Source organism: Cherax quadricarinatus, chromosome 38 (genome assembly GCF_038502225.1).
Source record: "Cherax quadricarinatus isolate ZL_2023a chromosome 38, ASM3850222v1, whole genome shotgun sequence".
Lineage (NCBI taxonomy): Eukaryota > Metazoa > Arthropoda > Malacostraca > Decapoda > Parastacidae > Cherax > Cherax quadricarinatus.
The window spans coordinates 23,491,596-23,509,664 of NC_091329.1; the positions used below are offsets into that span (position 1 = coordinate 23,491,596).

Genomic DNA, 18,069 nt, shown 5'->3' on the forward strand with positions numbered 1-18,069 from the left:
ATGCACATAAAGGGCCCTAAAATATGGAATTCATTACCAGAAGATATTAAAGTAACCCAGTCTGAAAATCAATTTAAGACTCTTCTCAAAAGCCACTTAATCACCCTAGACTAAATGCTAAATACTCAGTACACACTTACTCACCTATGTACTCCCGCATCATAACTGAAATAATCACATTGAACCTTTTATCCATTGTTGACAGAAATATAATTGAATCATTGTTTTTCACAAAAGCATTTTAGAATATAAATATATCTTTGTATTATACAAATTTTGATTCATTTGTAATTATTACTCTACTGTACAACTATGAAATAATTACTTTCCTACTGTACAACTATGATATACTACTCCTTAGTATTAAGTAGAATGTAAGCCAATAATGTTAAGTTGACCCATAATGCCTAGGCATAATAGAGGCTCTCTTTGCATTGCAACCCACTATTGTATATACACAATCTCAATGTACTGTTTGCAAAGACATTAAATAAATAAATAAATAAATAAATAAATAAATAAATAAATAAATAAATTCATTACTTATCTTAAAGTAGTACTTGTAATCTTAATGTAGGGAGAGAGGTGAGTAGTACTTATTTGTAGGAAGTCAGGTGTAGGTAGCCCAGGTGTAGGTAGCCCTGGCTGGCTCCCCGTCTCATACTTAATATACGATATTTAAAACATTCCAGAGGTAAAATACACATACAGTACACTCATTATTTACCTTAAAATATGTGTAGTCTTAATACAGGAAGAGAGGTGAGTAGTATTTATTTGTAGGAAGTCAGTGTAGGTAGCCGGTAGGTGTAGCCTGGGCTACACCTACCGGCTACCCACACTGTGGCCCAGAGCCATATTATTAACATCGACATGCCTTTTTCACTGAATTTAATCATTTCTAACAACTACCTTTAGATGCCATCATAAACGAAGGTAGAAGTAATGAATAATTCATGCCGAAAATTGTAAACAAAAGCGGAATGGGGGAGTGGCTGGGCCAAACGCAGATTCATACACGTTTTCTCTGATGGCTGAGCAGAGAAAACGTAATGTTGTCCCTCCACCCGGCTACCACACAGCTCCACAAGTATTATTATCAGAGCACACATAAAATATGCAATAAATGCCAGACAACAAGTTTACACTAACTTATATTAAGTTAGCAATAGAAATAGGCATTAAAAACACAATAAAAGGTAAGATACACACAGAGTACACTTATTACTTACCTTAAAATATTAATATTAATGTGTGAGAGGTGAGTGGCAGGGTGTTTATTGAATAAAATCAGAATGGCACACCATCATCCTCTAACTTGGCACTTAAAGCAAGAGGCTTACGGCTTCTCTTTTTATCACAGCTAAACTTAGACGGCATCGTCAATGAGAGCCAACTAGTTAACGAAAGAGTAAACGAGAGAGAGAACGAGATACAGAGTTGAGACAATGTAAGAACACAAACTGAACAGGTAGTGGGCGATCACTTGGTCAGGCGAAATAAATGTGTATTAATATGTGTCTACTTTTAGTTCATTCATGTACGTTTGTAAGAGTTTGTAAAACATTTACCTCAATATTTTTTTATTATAATAATAATTACCTCACAATACAAATACATGTACTCTTATATTGTGTACAAGTTGTACAAGTTAGTTCAGAATAAACAAACAGCAACACACCATTTTTAGAGTGAATGAAGATAATATTAATAATAATAATAATAATAATAATAATAATAATAATAATAATATTATTATTATTGTTATTATTAATATTAACCCTTTCAGGGTCCGTCCCGCAGATCTACGGCTTTACGTTCAGCGTCCAAACCATAGATCTACGCCAAAATTCTAGCGGTGTCAAATTTAGTGCGAGAAGGCTGGTAGGCCTACATCTGAGAGAATGGGTCTGGGTGGTCAGTGTACACACCATAGAAAAAATCTGGACGCCCGCACGGCATTGTGGGAACGCTGGCAAAGTAGCTTTGTTCATCGTGCCTGGTGGCAAGGAAGCTCTCACTCCCCACTCACTCTCCGGGCGAATTCTGACTCTTCTCTTCACAACTTACAGTTCTAAGACTGATGGAAGTGGAGCTGAAGATGAATTCTATGGTTTTGAACCATATGGTACCATTGTGCCATATGGTACAATGGTACCATATGGTACAGTGGTGCCATGTCATACAATGGTATCATATGGTACAATGGTATTGTATGGTACAATGGTACCATATGGTACAATGTACCATATAGTACATTGCACCATATGGTACATTATACCATATGGTACAGGGTACAGGGACCCTAATGGAAATAAGCCTGTCTGACTTTTTTGGGTTATCCTAGGTTCTCCAAACATATGCTGCTAAGTATGATATTCTATGTAACTTTATTTGTGTTTAACTAAATAAACTTACTCATGATGCCACATGCACTTGAGTAAGTTTATTCAGGTATACAGAAATACAATTACATAGATTATCATACATAGCAGCATACGTATAAAATCCTAGGATAACCCAAAATAGTCAGGGCGACTTATTTCCATAGTTATCCCTGTATCTGTACCATATGGTGTCCTGTACTGTATGGTACCCTGTACCATATGGTACCCTGTGCCATATGGTACCCTGTGCCATATGGTACCCTGTGCCATATGGTACCCTGTGCCATATGGTACCCTGTACCATATGGTACCCTGCACCATATGGCACCCTGCACCATATGTTATCCTGTACTGCATGGTACCCTATACCATATACATGTAGTACAATGTACCATATGGTACCCTGTAACATATGATACCATGTACCATATGGTACCCTGCATCATATGTTATCCTGTACTGCATGGTACCCTATACCATATAGTACAATGTACCATATGGTACCCTGTAACATATGATACCGTGTACCATATGGTCAATAGGTGTTGGTGGCATGAGACACCAGCCAAGACTGAGTGAGTGGCGACACAAGCTTGCTACCGACTCTGCAGTTTCCGAGACAAAGCACTTTGTCATCCACCTCAAGGAGCACGTCAAGTTCCTGTACACTTGTAAATATATAATAGAACATTACTAATATACGACACTTTTGCATATTTTTGTTGTAAACAACTATTGTAAAAATAATAATGAAAATATTAGTGTTTATTGTGTTAAATACAACAGTACCATATGGTACAATGAACGATATGGTATCATTGTACTGTATGGTACAATGTACCATATGGTACCATTACACCATATTGCAATGTACCATATGGTACATTGTACTGTATGGTACAATGTACCATATTGTACCATTGCATCATATGGTACCATTACACCATATGGTACCATAAGGTACCATTGTACCATATGGTACTGTTGTATCATATGGTGCCATTGTACCAAATGGTGCCATTGTACCATATGGTACCAATGTATCATATGGTACCATTGTATCATGTGCCATTGTACCATTGTATCATATGGTGCCATTGTACTATATGGTACAATTGCACCCTATGGCACCATTGTACCATATGGTACCATTGTATTCAACACAACTGCACTAATATTTTCATTATTTTGTTTACAATAAACTTGTAAACAAGTTTTGTAAGCAATATAATGATAAACAAATTAGTGCAGTTATTGTGTTGAATACAATGAGTGTACACTTATACAATATACATTATACTGGTCTCACAGGCCACAAATGTTATTAGAAAAAGAAAAAAATCAGAAAAGAAAAGAAAAAAGTATAAAAAACGTAAAATAAAAAAATGGGATTCTGCGGAAGTCACTTATGTTGCCGCCACCCGATCATTTTGGGTCAACTTCCCGCCGCTGTATTTCGGTAAGTACTGATCAGAAAAAAAATTTTTTTGTCTTATTACCTTCACAAAAATATACTCTTTAATTCTGTAAGAAAAAATAATTTTTTTTTTTCAAAATTTCTTGGACACTGGAGCACCACTTCAGATTTTGGCCTTGGACGCTGAAGGGGTTAATAATATTATTATTATTATTAACATAATAAAAAGCACTAAACCCACAAGGGTTGTGAATTGCTATATATAAAGGCACATGAAAAGAGTATTTTCCTACAGTTATCCCCCAGCTTGACTAGACAAAACATAATTCTTCTGACACTACCTACACAGCTGCTTTGTAAACAAATCTCATATTTACATCAATTTTTATTCTGTGAGTGTATTTATCATGTTTATATGCTATGTAATGGGTTTCATATATAATTTTGTGGAAAATATCATAGATGGATTAATGAAAATACCTATATTGATGTAAAATAAGACATTTAGTGTGCCCAAGAGTGATTATTATTACGTAGTATTGGCGTCATGAGTAGAGAGAGACTTAGCGATTTTAATGTGCACCTGCACACCAGCACAGTGTGTAAGTATATTTAGGTACAGGTACACATAAGTATAATTATCAGAGTACATATAAAATATTATTATTTTTAATTATTATTATCACACTGGCCGACTTCCACCAAGGCAGGGTGGCCCGAAAAAGAAAAACTTTCACCATCATTCACTCCATCACTGTCTTGCCAGAAGGGTGCTTTACACTACAGTTTTTAAACTGCAACATTAACGCCCCTCCTTCAGAGTGCAGGCACTGTACTTCCCATCTCCAGGACTCAAGTCCGGCCTGCCGGTTTCCCTGAACCCCTTCATAAATGTTACTTTGCTCACACTCCAACAGCATGTCAAGTATTAAAAACCATTTGTCTCCATTCACTCCTATCAAACACGCTCACGCACGCCTGCTGGAAGTCCAAGCCCCTTGCACACAAAACCTCCTTTACCCCCTCCCTCCAACCTTTCCTAGGCCGACCCCTACCCCGCCTTCCTTCCACTACAGACTGATACACTCTTGAAGTCATTCTGTTTTGCTCCATTCTCTCTACATGTCCGAACCACCTCAACAACCCTTCCTCAGCCCTCTAGACAACAGTTTTGGTAATCCCGCACCTCCTCCTAACTTCCAAACTACGAATTCTCTGCATTATATTCACACCACACATTGCCCTCAGACATGACATCTCCACTGCCTCCAGCCTTCTCCTCGCTACAACATTCATCACCCATGCTTCACACCCATATAAGAGTGTTGGTAAAACTATACTCTCATACATTCCCCTCTTTGCCTCCAAGGACAAAGTTCTTTGTCTCCACAGACTCCTAAGTGCACCACTCACCCTTTTCCCCTCATCAATTCTATGATTCACCTCATCCTTCATAGACCCATCCGCTGACACGTCCACTCCCAAATATCTGAATACATTCACCTCCTCCATACTCTCTCCCTCCAATCTGATATCCAATCTTTCATCACCTAATATTTTTGTTATCCTCATAACCTTACTCTTTCCTGTATTGTAAGGTTATGAGGATAACAAAAATATTAGGTGATGAAATTTTGGAAAGTTTCCTGACATAATAGATGTGGTCACGGAGAACGTAAACAAACCGGGTGGGGGTACCGTATTTGAAAGACCGCTTGCTGTATAGCAAATTCTGATCATAATTTTACATCGCCGTATTAGCAGAACGCCGTAAGGTGAAACGCTGTAAAGTGGGGCCTTACTGTATACTCTTAATGTCCTCATATATAAGCAATTAATTAATTAGTTATTGCCATTGTAGTCTTAAATTAGGCTTAAGCTTGCCCAAAATGCTCTGCATAACTATGGGCTTTCTGCAGGCACAACTAAGTATCACCCATCTCTGTACAAACATTGTATCATGCAGAAGTAAAAATTATTACAATTATTATTATTATCATCATCATCACCTGAACAGTTCAACTTCATCTGTGGGCGACTATTAGCCAAGCCATAAGTCTCCAAATTACTCAAGTCATGACAATTACAGAAGCACCAAAGCCAACCAACAAATGCTTGAAACTCTAGTTCATATGCTTTGCTAACCTACGAGCAACAGAGTGAACATCAACACCAACACAAACATTAACATCAACACAACATCTCTGAACATTCCATATACACAATGCTTTTCAAGCTTTTCATCATGGTTTTTCATATACACTTATCGCTAGAATCTACGCTAAACTAAAGAGCATAATCTGAATGTCCTTACTTCTTCATATATCAGACACTGTTTCTTAACATTACATATAACAGACACTGTTTCTTAACATTACATTAACAATCTTACACTGTTATTATAACAATAATCTCACCTTTATTACATTAACAATCTCACACGATCATTATATTAACATTTCCTCCTGTTCATTACACCAACAACCTCACACAGTCATTACCTGTATCATCTGGTAAGTGAATCCCTTCCCTTCTTCTCCCACAATATTCTTTGCTGGAACTCTGACTTCTTCGAAGAATATTTCACCTGTGTCAGAGCTTCGCATTCCAAGTTTGTCAATCAACTTTGTGAGGTGAATTCCTGCAACACACAAACACACACACAAAAATAAAAATTTGGCTGAACACGTCAAATGAGTAATACTATTACAGTAGATCATCATTTAACGTGGTTTTGTCAGGTACGTTTTGGTTATAGCATGACTGAAGAATTGCAGCATATTTTTGTATAACACTTCATAAAATTAACTTAACACAATTTGCAGGAGGGGAAAAAATTTTGAGCGCTTTGCCCGCAGGATACGTAACATCCTCTGCTAGGAGTTTATATCTTTTTCTTGCCATATCTTAAATCTACCAAGCAATCACAGCACCCAGTAGGCATACAAGTGTTGCTGAAAGTGGCAAGAAAAGGTTTAACCATTTAAGTCTCATAATTAACGAAGAAAATAGAGATATTAGACAAGAGATAGCCCGTGGCCGTAATGAAGCGTCTCTTTGCACATAAAAAGAATGAGATGAATATGAGTTTGTATGATGACTTACTGACTTGACTGACTTACTGACTGACTTACTGACTGATTTACTGACTGACTGTATTACTGACTGACTTGACTGACTGACTGATTGATTTACTGACTTACTGACTTGACTGATTTACTGACTGACTTGAAGGTAGACTTTCTCACTGAAGAGCACCCTGAAACAGTGTCTAGAGCAGCTGATGCCTTACTGTCAGTTGTATAATGTACTGTGGGGTAAAATAAATCCACTACAGAATTTATGCACACTCCAGTACAACCATCGACTTCAGTACCAGTACCTCTACCATCCACCTCAGCCCAGTAGGTCCACAGCATAACTCTCCACTCTCCACAATCATCCACGAACACCAGCAAGCACAATTTAAGGTAAGAAATACTATTATTTCTGTTGCATTTGTAATCTTAAGAAGTAAAAACAACATAATACATCACGACAATGAACTACAATTATATATTCACTTTTATTTTTGTAAGATCTGGAGGTCTAAAAAAAGTTGTTTGGCTTTCTTGGGGCTCTTAGGAACATAACCCTATTTTTCCCATAAGTTCTTCAGTTTGTCTAACACAATTTTAACTAAAACAGCATTTTCAGGAATGTAACTACCATGCTAAATGACAGTCTATTGCATATAAAGTGCAAAATTCGCAAGTGTCATTCAGCAGTGAATGGCAGATGAGGGTACTTGTCAGGAGGGCAGCATTTAAACCTAGTGAAGTAGTCACCAATGTGGGTCATGAAATAGAATTGTGATGAGCCTCACATTCACTTCAGTGATTGTTGCTTTTATTTTTTAACACACAGGCTGTATCCCCAACAAGGGAGGGTAACCCACAAAAGAAACATTTTCACCATCATTCAAGACACTATCAGTCTTGCAAGAGGCACATAGATACGACACTTTAGATGTCCCTCCAAACAGCAGATATCCCAAACCCATACATTAGAGTGCAGGCATTGCACTTCCCACCTCCAGGACTCAAGTCCAACTAACCAGTTTCCCTGAATCCCTTCACAAAATATTACCCTGCTCACCATTTGTCTCTACTCATTCCTATCTAATATGTTCACACATGCCTGCTATATGCCCAAGCCCCTTGCACACAAAACCTCCTTTACCCTCTCTCTCCATCCTTTCCTAGGAGGATCCCTACCCCATCTTCCGTCCATTACAGATTTATACACCCTCTAAGTCATCCAATTTTGCTTCATCTTCTTTAAATAACCAAACCACCTCAATAACCCCTCCTCAGCCCCTCCGCACCTCCTCCTCCTAATCTTCAAACTACGAATTCTCTGTATAATATTTACACCACACACTGACTTAGAGACGACATCTCCACTGCCTCCATCCTCCTTCTCGCTGCAACATTCACAACCCATGCTTCACACCATATGAATGTTTGTACCATTATACACTCCTCTCTTTGCCAAAATGGATAACATTCTTTGTCTCCACAGATACCTCAATGCACCATCTACTTTTTTCCCTTCATCTATTCTATGGTTTACCTCGTCATTCATATACTCATCCACCAACACATCCACTCCCAAATATCTTAACACATTCACTTCTTCCATACTCCCTCCAATCTGATATCCAATATTTCATTACTTAACTTATTTGATACCCTCATCACTTTACTCTTATCTATGTTCACTTTCAACTTTATACCTAATAATAATCATAATAATAATAATTAATAATAATAGCAATCGCTCTGGAGTGCTTTAAATGTCATATATTTCGTGTAGGTTTGGTAGCTGGGTCAGCTACCAAACCTACATGAAATATATGACATTTAAAGTGCTCCAGAGCTATTTTTATTAATTATTATTATTATTATTATTACCATCAACATACCTTGTTCACTGAGTTTAATCATTTCTAACACCTATCCTCAGATGCCACGAGAGATGCTGAGATATCCCGAGGCTGTAAACAGATGAACACACCAGCTAACTCCATTACAGTGAGCTTTTTTTGTATTTCTTACATTCTTTCCTCTTCTTCCTCTTTCTACAATAAATACTCACCTCTCACTCTACATCAGGATTACAAATATTTTAAGTGTACTGTACAGTACATGCACTGTATCATTACAATAAGTGCTACTCACCCTACATTAAGACTACACATATTTCAAGGTAAGTAATGAGAGTACTGTATGTGTATTTTACTTTTTCATTTTTTTAATGCTTAGTTCTATTTTTAACATACTAAAAATGGTATAAATAGTGCATAAGTGACATTAAAACAAAATCTAAAGAGGGCTGACACAAACCCACTACCAGTATAGTATGCTTGGAATGTCAGTAAGGAGCGACTCCTCATTTAATGACCAATTCACTTACCGACATACTTTAAGAACCTAACTTGGTCGTTAAGTGAGGGGTACCTGTACGTACATCAAAAAATCAAGGAAGTTTGCGTACGAATTCCACATGAAAAACTGATATGGTACAAGAAAAATATAAAATATATTACTGCGACAGAGTGGATGGGTAGAGAGGTTCTGTTTGAAAATGAAATAAAAACAGTGAAAAGAGAAAAAAAATGTCCTCACGGAAAAATTTCACCAGCAGGATCAGTGCTTGCTGCGATAGTGTTTGAAATTTATATAAACTGCGTGTGGGAATAAAAACAAGATGAACATGTTTACAGATGATGCAGAGATCCTATGTAACAAATAAAATTATCTTAAATCCCTGTAAGACATATAAATTAAGGAAGTGGAGTGATAGATGAATGATGTAATTAAATATGGATAACTGCAGAGTAATGGAAATGTGAGAAAGCAAAAATAGGCCACAATTTTTCTTTTTTTTTTTTTACAAAATTCTGGAATCTTCAGAAAGACTAAGGGGTCATTATAAACAAAGGGCTGCAATTGGAAGATCGTAATAATGGAACTATAAGGAACTCATAAGGTACACTAGCCAGCATTATAACAGCTTTTAAATACAGTGGAACCTCGACTTACAAGTGACTCAACATACGAGTTTTCGAGTTACGAGTCATAGCTTGGTCGATTTTTTGCTCTGAGTTACGAGCCAAAATCCGAGTTACGAGCAAGCTTTAGAACACCGCCACTAGTTCACACAGCAAACACCACAACATCCGCTCAGCAGTGCATGTGTTTACCTCACCATGGAAGCATTTCTCTTGTGCTTGTGTTTTGTGCAGTTATTTTGCCAAATTTCTTTTTTCTAACCATGGGTCCTAAGAAAGTAAGTGCAAAGGAGAGTGCTGAGAAGAAAAACAGGATAATGTCCATTGAATTAAAGAATAAAATCATAGATAAACACAAGCGAGGTGTGTGGGTTGTGGACTTGGCCAGGCAGTACCAGCATAGTACTTCTACGATATGTACAATACTAAAGCAGGAGTTGATAAACTTCATCCTGTTCTCTACTTGTATGTCTCATAACAATAAAAATGCTTTCAAATGAGCTGATGTAGGTAACAGCTCTTAGCTTGTCAATAAAGTTAGGAATCCTTAACCTGTAAATAGCTTGTCAATAAAGTTAGGGAACCTTAATCTAACCTTGCCAAACCCTGTGTAAAAAAAAAAAAGAAAAAAAAAAAAAAAGGCTATAGCACCAGCCAAGGGCATTACAGTAATTTAAATTCAGAAATAAAGTGTAGCAATTAAGTTCAGCAATAAAGTGTACCATTAACCCTTTCAGGGTTTCTGACGTACTAGTACAGCTTATGCACCAGGGTTATTGATGTACTAGAATGCCTAAATTCTAGCGCCTTCAAATCTTGTGAGAGAAAGCTGGTAGGCCTACATATGAAAGAATGGGTCCATGTAGTCAGCGTGCACAGTATAAAAAAAAATCCTGCAGCACACAGTGCATAATGAGAAAAAAAACTCTGACCATGTTTTTGGTTTAAAACAGCGACTTTGCACTGTATTTTCGTATGGTATTTATGGTTATATTCTAGTTTTCCTGGTCTCATTTTATAGAATGGAAGACATATTACAGAAATTGAGATGATTTTGATTGGTTTCATAATGAAAAGTACCTTGAAATTGAGCTCAAAGTAGCAGAAATGTTCGATTTTTACCAGATTTCAAAAGTAAACAAATTATGCCAAGCATCCAATACACGTCAACTGGTGAGTCTAATATTCTTTCAAAAGTGCACTGATATTATTTATACCATTTCTACACCAATGCAGTAGCCTGCATAACAGTAAATCTTCTATTTTTTGTGAGAATAAAAATTCAAAGTGGAAAGCAAAAGAGATGTAAGAGGGAACTGGGGACATGACTAATGAACAGAGAAAATGTTATTTTAACACCAGGTATGTCTGTCTTGCTTATTCTAGACCCTATTTGGAAATTGGCATCTTTTGAAATTTGTGTGAAATTGGCAAAAATTGCCAATTTCTGACCACTCTATTGGATAATTGAAATCAGTAAATGGGTGGTTTCTTGTACTCATTCTAGCAAAATAGATATGATTTTTGTTGACTAGTACACAGGAATTGGCTGAAAATAGGGCTCAAAGTGGGCGAAATCGCCGATGCATAAACATCGTCGAGACCACTAAATTCGCGAGAGCATAATTCCGTAAGTTTTCCATCAAATTTCATACTTTTGGAGTCATTATGACTGGGAAAAGATTCTCTATCATTTCATAAGAAAAAATTTTTTTTTTTTTTCCAAAAAAATTTCGACCCTGAGAGCAAGTTTAGGAGAGGGTCTCTCGACCCTGAAAGGGTTAAGAGTGTAGCAATTAAGTTCAGTGATAAAGTGTAGCATTAAAAGAGTAGTAATTAAGTTCAGCAGTAAAGTGCAGCATAAAGAGTGTAGAAAGTAGCCTATCTTTTCCACCCTCCACCTCCGCCAGCATCTGTTCTCCAAGGTAAATACGTACACTTTATAAACCAGTTTATTTCTTTACATTCTCTATTATGTATGTTTTATTATGTTTTTATACAATATTTCTTATTTATAAATACATTGTTTCAATGTTTTCCTGATGAAACTAGTGATCTAGTGCAGTTAGCCTCACAAACACTCCATTTTGAGAAGGGGAAGAATGCGAAGATATGGTCAGAGTGGGAGCAGGAGTGGCCGTCACCACTCATCACATAATGACATATTTTATCCATTCTAGAGTATTTATCATATTTCTGTTATTTATACATGTATTGTTTATTATGTCATATTAGATCAATTGTGATAGATAAATAAGCTGTGGAGTTGATATTAGCGTTATATTGAAGTACATACATTTATTTTCTCCTGCCTCCCGAGAGCAGGAATTCTGTTGGAATGGATTAAAGCATTTCAATTAATTGCAATGAGGAAAATTTATTTGATATACGAGCAAAGTGAGTTACAAGCTAGGTCACAGAACGGATTAAACTCATAAGTCAAGGTACCACTGTATATTCATGTAGAAATGTTAAAAAAAATCAATTTAAAACATAAATTACACCAACACTGTAATATGCAATGGTGGTGGTCTAGTATCTGCACCTACAACACTAATATAAAGTGATGGTGTAGTGTCTGCACCTACAACATTGTAATATACAGTGATCGTAGTGTAGTGTCTGCAGCTACAACATTGTAATATGCAGTGATATTAGTGGTTTAATGTCTGTACTTAAACAAAAAATTTGTACAAACTAGAAAAAAGAGAAGTTATGAAATGGCTGTGAGAACTAGGAAAATACAGTGAAACCTTGATACTCGAACAGCTCCCTACTCAAACAATTTGGTATTCAAACACTTTGTTTGGTAAAAAAAAATCGCTCACTAGTCGACCATTTACTCAGCATTTGACCAAACATGACCTGCCAGAACTTTGCTGTAAACTATTTCATGTTTCTTCAAATTTTTTGGTGCTTTTTTTATATTATTTGTATAAATAAGTCACCATGGGGCCTACGAAGATTAGTGATAACAACCAATCAAAAAGAATGTTGGCTGGGAAAAATTTGTTTGGTACTCGAACAGATCGGCCATCAAACAGCCTTCCGGAATGAATTAACTTCGAGTACCGAGGTTCCACTGTATGTTACAAAGAAGGGTCAAAATGCTAGACGTGCCATCTCTGACTGATACGAATAGAGAAGACATGAAGATTATAAAAGATGCAAGAGAATAGACATGAAAGGTTTCTTAATACCATCAACAGGGAGAACAACAAACTACAGTTGTAAACTAAGAAATGGCAAACAGATACTACAAAGTTCTTCACACAGAGTGGAAGAACAATGGAGCAGTATACACAATGCCCAGCCTGTGCTACAACCACTGGAAATTTAAAAATTTGCATGACAGATTAAATTCTACTGATGGAACATAATTCAGCTCGTGTAGATATAAATAGGTAATAAGGTCCTCTATCACTAACAGATGAATGGTGAACAAAACACAGACACCTAAGTGAATCCAGATGTATAATAACCTTAAATGAATTATTGAGAATATTGAATTGATGATTAGAAATGTAGTGAAAGAAACAGTATATAAATTGATGCATCCAAATCTATAAAAAATATTTTATGCATCTTTCAATAGCAAATTTTAAAATACAGCAATTACTGTATTTGAATTTAGAACCATATTTTGTAGCCTCCACATTTTATCATGAATCTATTATATCTATAAGCAAAATGAATATCAACACTTTTATGAAATGAATAACAGAGTTGTACATTAGTTTTGTTACATAGTTTAATGTACCTGGAGTCTTCATGGGCACACAAACAAGTGACTTGTTGAGGTGAGGTGGTCCAGTAGAAGTGTTCACCAGCAGACACATCCAGTCTGCCTCCCAAGCATTTGTAATCCACAGCTTCTGACCGTTGATAATTAAATCATCACCTTGACGCCGTGCTGTTGTCTGTACACTGGCTACATCTGATCCAGCGCCAGGTTCACTCACACCTAGGCATGCCACAACATCCCCAGAGATGCTCGGTGCTAAGAACTCACGTTTTACATAGTCACTTCCAAATCTACAAAGACATTGTGTAACTGTATCATCAATTAATACTATTATGGAGGTTATTTAGCAACAAACAATGTGACCAACTGTAATGTCTGAGGCTTGTTGTGGTAGCTGTAATGTATGTGAAAGTTCTGACTGATCCCATAAACTGTGGTGCAGCCAGTTTGTTTGTAAAAAGTTCAAATAACTTAACACATTAATTCAACGAAGTAGCAGCTATATGGACCAGACTTGCAAAGAAAATGAGGTAAAGATGAATAAAAGAATATAGAAGAGTGAGAGGCATACATAGAGCTAGACAGTTGGTGATCAGTGAGAGGCAGTGGTTAATTGTGAGCAATGGAGTATTAGTATGGAACACATTAGTGAAGCAACACTGGAATAAAAGCATAAAGCAGTCACTGAGCCATAGGTGGAAGAGCAATAAAGTGGCTGTGTAACCAGTAAAGCTGTGATATGAAACAAGACAATGAACCAGTGACATACAGCAATTAGTAATATTTATTTTTACATTCAAGGGGGAGCACTGAACCTAAAAGGGGTCATATAGCAACTGGAGCATTAAATGAGAGATAATCAAAGTTGATCCAAGGAAGGAGAGGATATCTCCAATCTTATGTATCAAGAGCCCTTCTCTGGCATCATGGCATTTCCCTTGAAAGGATCAGTAATACAGTGATCTCTCTAACAGCTAACAAATTAAAGTGCCCACCAAAATAATCAAGGCCTCCCTTTTATTATTATGAAAATCATGACAACAATTTGAAGCCATTTGGATAAGCTTTTACTCAGATTCCTGAAGTAATCAATGGATAACTGGCAGACCCAAAATGTCCTTGATCTACTGCTGCAGGCATGACATGGATGAAATGTGGCAGGATTCCATCTTTTTCATGATATTCCAGGCCACTATGAAACCTCAATATTTTTCTCAGCAAGCCATTTGATGATTACTTTTTTTGGCCTAGTGACAGGGGATGCCATCATGCATAAAGGTGGTACAGCTGTGAATTTTGAAAATAATCAAGAGGTGGTCCTTGAGAGTGGTGATCTAGTGGTCAGCATTCACTGTACTGTTTTGGGGAAGAAAGTACAAACCTCCATGACCAAGTAAACCACTAAAGCAACCCCAAATTATGACAGATTGTGGGTGATTTAAAGTGCTCACTGTGTATACAGGATTGTACCTGCTGATGGAGGAAGGGCACCTCACCTTGCTTTGACAACCTTGAATTCACTGAAATGTGAATTCATTCAGCCACGACACTTTTCCAGTCATCAACATTACAGTGCGCATATATTCTGGCAAACTGCAGGTGTTCCTTTATCATATGGGGTGTGAGTAAGGGTTTCCTTGTAATATAAAGACTTGGCAGGCAGAGGTCCTCTTGCAGGTGGTGATGGTCACCCAGAAGTACAGGATACATTTCTTAGAACTCTGAAGCAGTCATACAGAATGACTTCATCTGAACTGTGATGTCAGCACATTAATAGCAAAACAGTGACTTAATGAATAATAGTGAGTGTGTTTCCTCTTTCAGATCACCCAACCTCAGTTGAAGATGGCCAAATTAGGAAAAGCTACTGTTGACTACATATGTAAGTATTTAAATAACACTGCATTGGTGATTATTTGAATAGCCTTGATATTTTGCAACTGGCAAGAACAGTCAGTGCAACTTCCAGGGCGATGCATAATGCATACATCAACATTATTACCAATTTCCTTAATTACTACAAAAATCCTGAATATTGTTTAGGTGCACTACTGTCTCATTTATGGATTATTATTACAATTATGGGGAAGAGCTAAACCCATAAGGATCATACAGTACTTAGGAATGGAAGGAAATCAGGTTTGAATCCTTGAATTGATGACCATTCCCCAGCATCAAGGCATCCCTATTTTTCTTGAATTAATCACCATTATACTCTGGTGATCATGACAGTAAATTTAACATAAAGTTGAAAGTGAACATAGATAAGAGTAAGGTTATGAGGATATCAAACGATTTAGGAAAAGAAAAATTGGATATCACATCGGAGTGAGGGAGTATGGAAGAAGTGAATGTTTTCAGGTATTAGGGAGTTGACGTGTCAGTGGATGGGTTTATGAAGGATGAGGTTAACCATAGAAATGATGAAGGAAAAAAGGTGAATGGTTATCTAAGGAGGCAAAGAAGGGAATGTACGAGAGTATAGTGGTACCAACACTCTTATATGGGTGTGAGGCATGATTTGTAAATGCTGCAGTGAGGAGGAGGCTGGAGGCAGTGGAGATGTCCTGTCTAAGGGCAATGTGTGGTGAAAATATTATGCAGAGAATTTGTCGTGTAGAAATTAGGAAGAGGTGTGGGGTTACTAAAAGTATTAGCCAGAGGGCTGAAGAGGGGTTGTTGAGGTGGTTTGGTCATTTAGAGAGAATGGAACAAAGTAGAATGAATTGGAGAGTGTATAAATCTGTAGGGGAACGAAGATGGAGTAGGGGTCATCCTCAAAAAGGTTAGAGAGAGGGGGTAAAGGAGGTTTTGTGGGCAAGGGGCTTGGACTTCCAGCAAGCATGTGTGAGTATGTTAGATAGGAGTGAATGGAGACGAATGGTTTTGGGACCTGATGAGCTGTTGGAGTGTGAGCAGGGTAATATTTTGTGAAGGAATTCAGGGAAACTGGTTAGCCAGACTTGAGACCTGGAAAGGGGAAGTACAATACCTGCACTTTAACCCTTTGAGGGTCCATGCCATAGATCTATGGCTTTACATTGAGGGTCAAAACTGTAGATCTACGTCATGAGCTCAGCTCACTCTGATAAGCTGTGAGCGGTAAATTTTGGCCTAGATATGAGAGAATACATCTATGTGGTATGTGTGCACCACACAAAACAAATCCTGCAGCACATAGTGCATAATGAGAGGAAAAAACTGAGACCGTAACTTTCGATTAAAACAGCAACTTTGCAGTGTTTTTTTGTATGTTTTTTATAGTTGTATTTGCGATTTCTTGGTCTCATTTGATAGAATGGAAAATATATTTCAGAAATAGAGATGATTTTGATTGGTTTTAGTAATGGAAATGGCTTGAAACTAAGCACAAAGTAGCAGAAATGTTAAATTTTTGCCGATGTTCAAGAGTAAACAAATGACCTCACACGTCTAATACATGCCTGCTGGTGGGTCTAATAGACATTCACAAATGTGGTGATATTATTTATACAATTATTACAATATTGCGTAACAGTAAATCTTCTATTTTTTGGTTTGAATAAAAATTCATTACGTGAATAAAAAATGAAAATGGAATTCATTAGTAAAGCCTGAAAACATAACTAATGAACAGAGGAAATGTTAGTTTAATGCCAGGAATGCCTGCATTGTTTATTCTGGACCCTAATTTGAAATTGGAGTATTTTGACCTTTGCATTAAATTGGCCAAATTACCAATTTCCAGTCACTTTATTTTGTAGTTGAAACAGTTGACTTGGCAAATTCTTGTGCTCAATCGATAGAAGTAATACTAGTGAAATAGCTAAGAATTTGGTTGACTGGAATAATGCAATTGGGCTAAAATGGGAGTCAGTCTGCAAAATCGCCAATGCGTAAATATCGCTGACACATCAAAATTCGCGAGAGCATAATTTCGTCAATTTTTCATCAAATTTTGTACTTTTTGTTTTATTACCTTCAGAAAAAGATTCTCTACCATTTCATAAGAAAAATAACAAAATTAATTTCTGAAAATTCTTGGACACTGGTGCACACTTTGAAATTTGACCTCTGGACCCTGAAAGGGTTAAAGGAGGGATTTGAGACACTGGCAGTTTGGAGGGACATCTAAACTGTCATATCTGAGCACCTCTGATTATGTATGAGTGATGGTGAAAGTGCTGAATGATGATGAGTTTTTTCTTTCTTTTTAGGTTTCTTTCTTTCTTTTTGGGTCACCCTGCCTCAGTGGGAAATGGGTGATTTGTTAAAACAAAAAAAAGTTTCTCTGAACACATCATCAGTGTATGTATACTGAGAGAAAGCACACAGTACAGCACAGTATCAACATGTTGAGAATCTTCTGTACTGTGTATAATATCATTATTATACACAATACAGAAGGTCCCAATGTGTTCATATGTTGAAGACTTCCTCTATTAATGAATATTTTACACAATTCTCGAGGTCCCAATATGTTTGT

At 36.9% G+C, this 18,069-nt stretch overlaps 1 protein-coding gene across 1 annotated transcript in view; it reads right to left on the reverse strand.

The window, feature by feature from the left end:
- The window catches only part of LOC128692821 (probable acyl-CoA dehydrogenase 6), a gene marked incomplete in the record, with an annotated part of 187,703 nt that overhangs the window by 89,730 nt on the left and 79,904 nt on the right, over positions 1–18,069 (reverse strand). Inside the window, 2 exon segments of the mRNA XM_070092177.1 lie at positions 6,306–6,445; positions 13,620–13,894. Coding sequence (XP_069948278.1) covers positions 6,306–6,445; positions 13,620–13,894 — 415 coding nt within the window.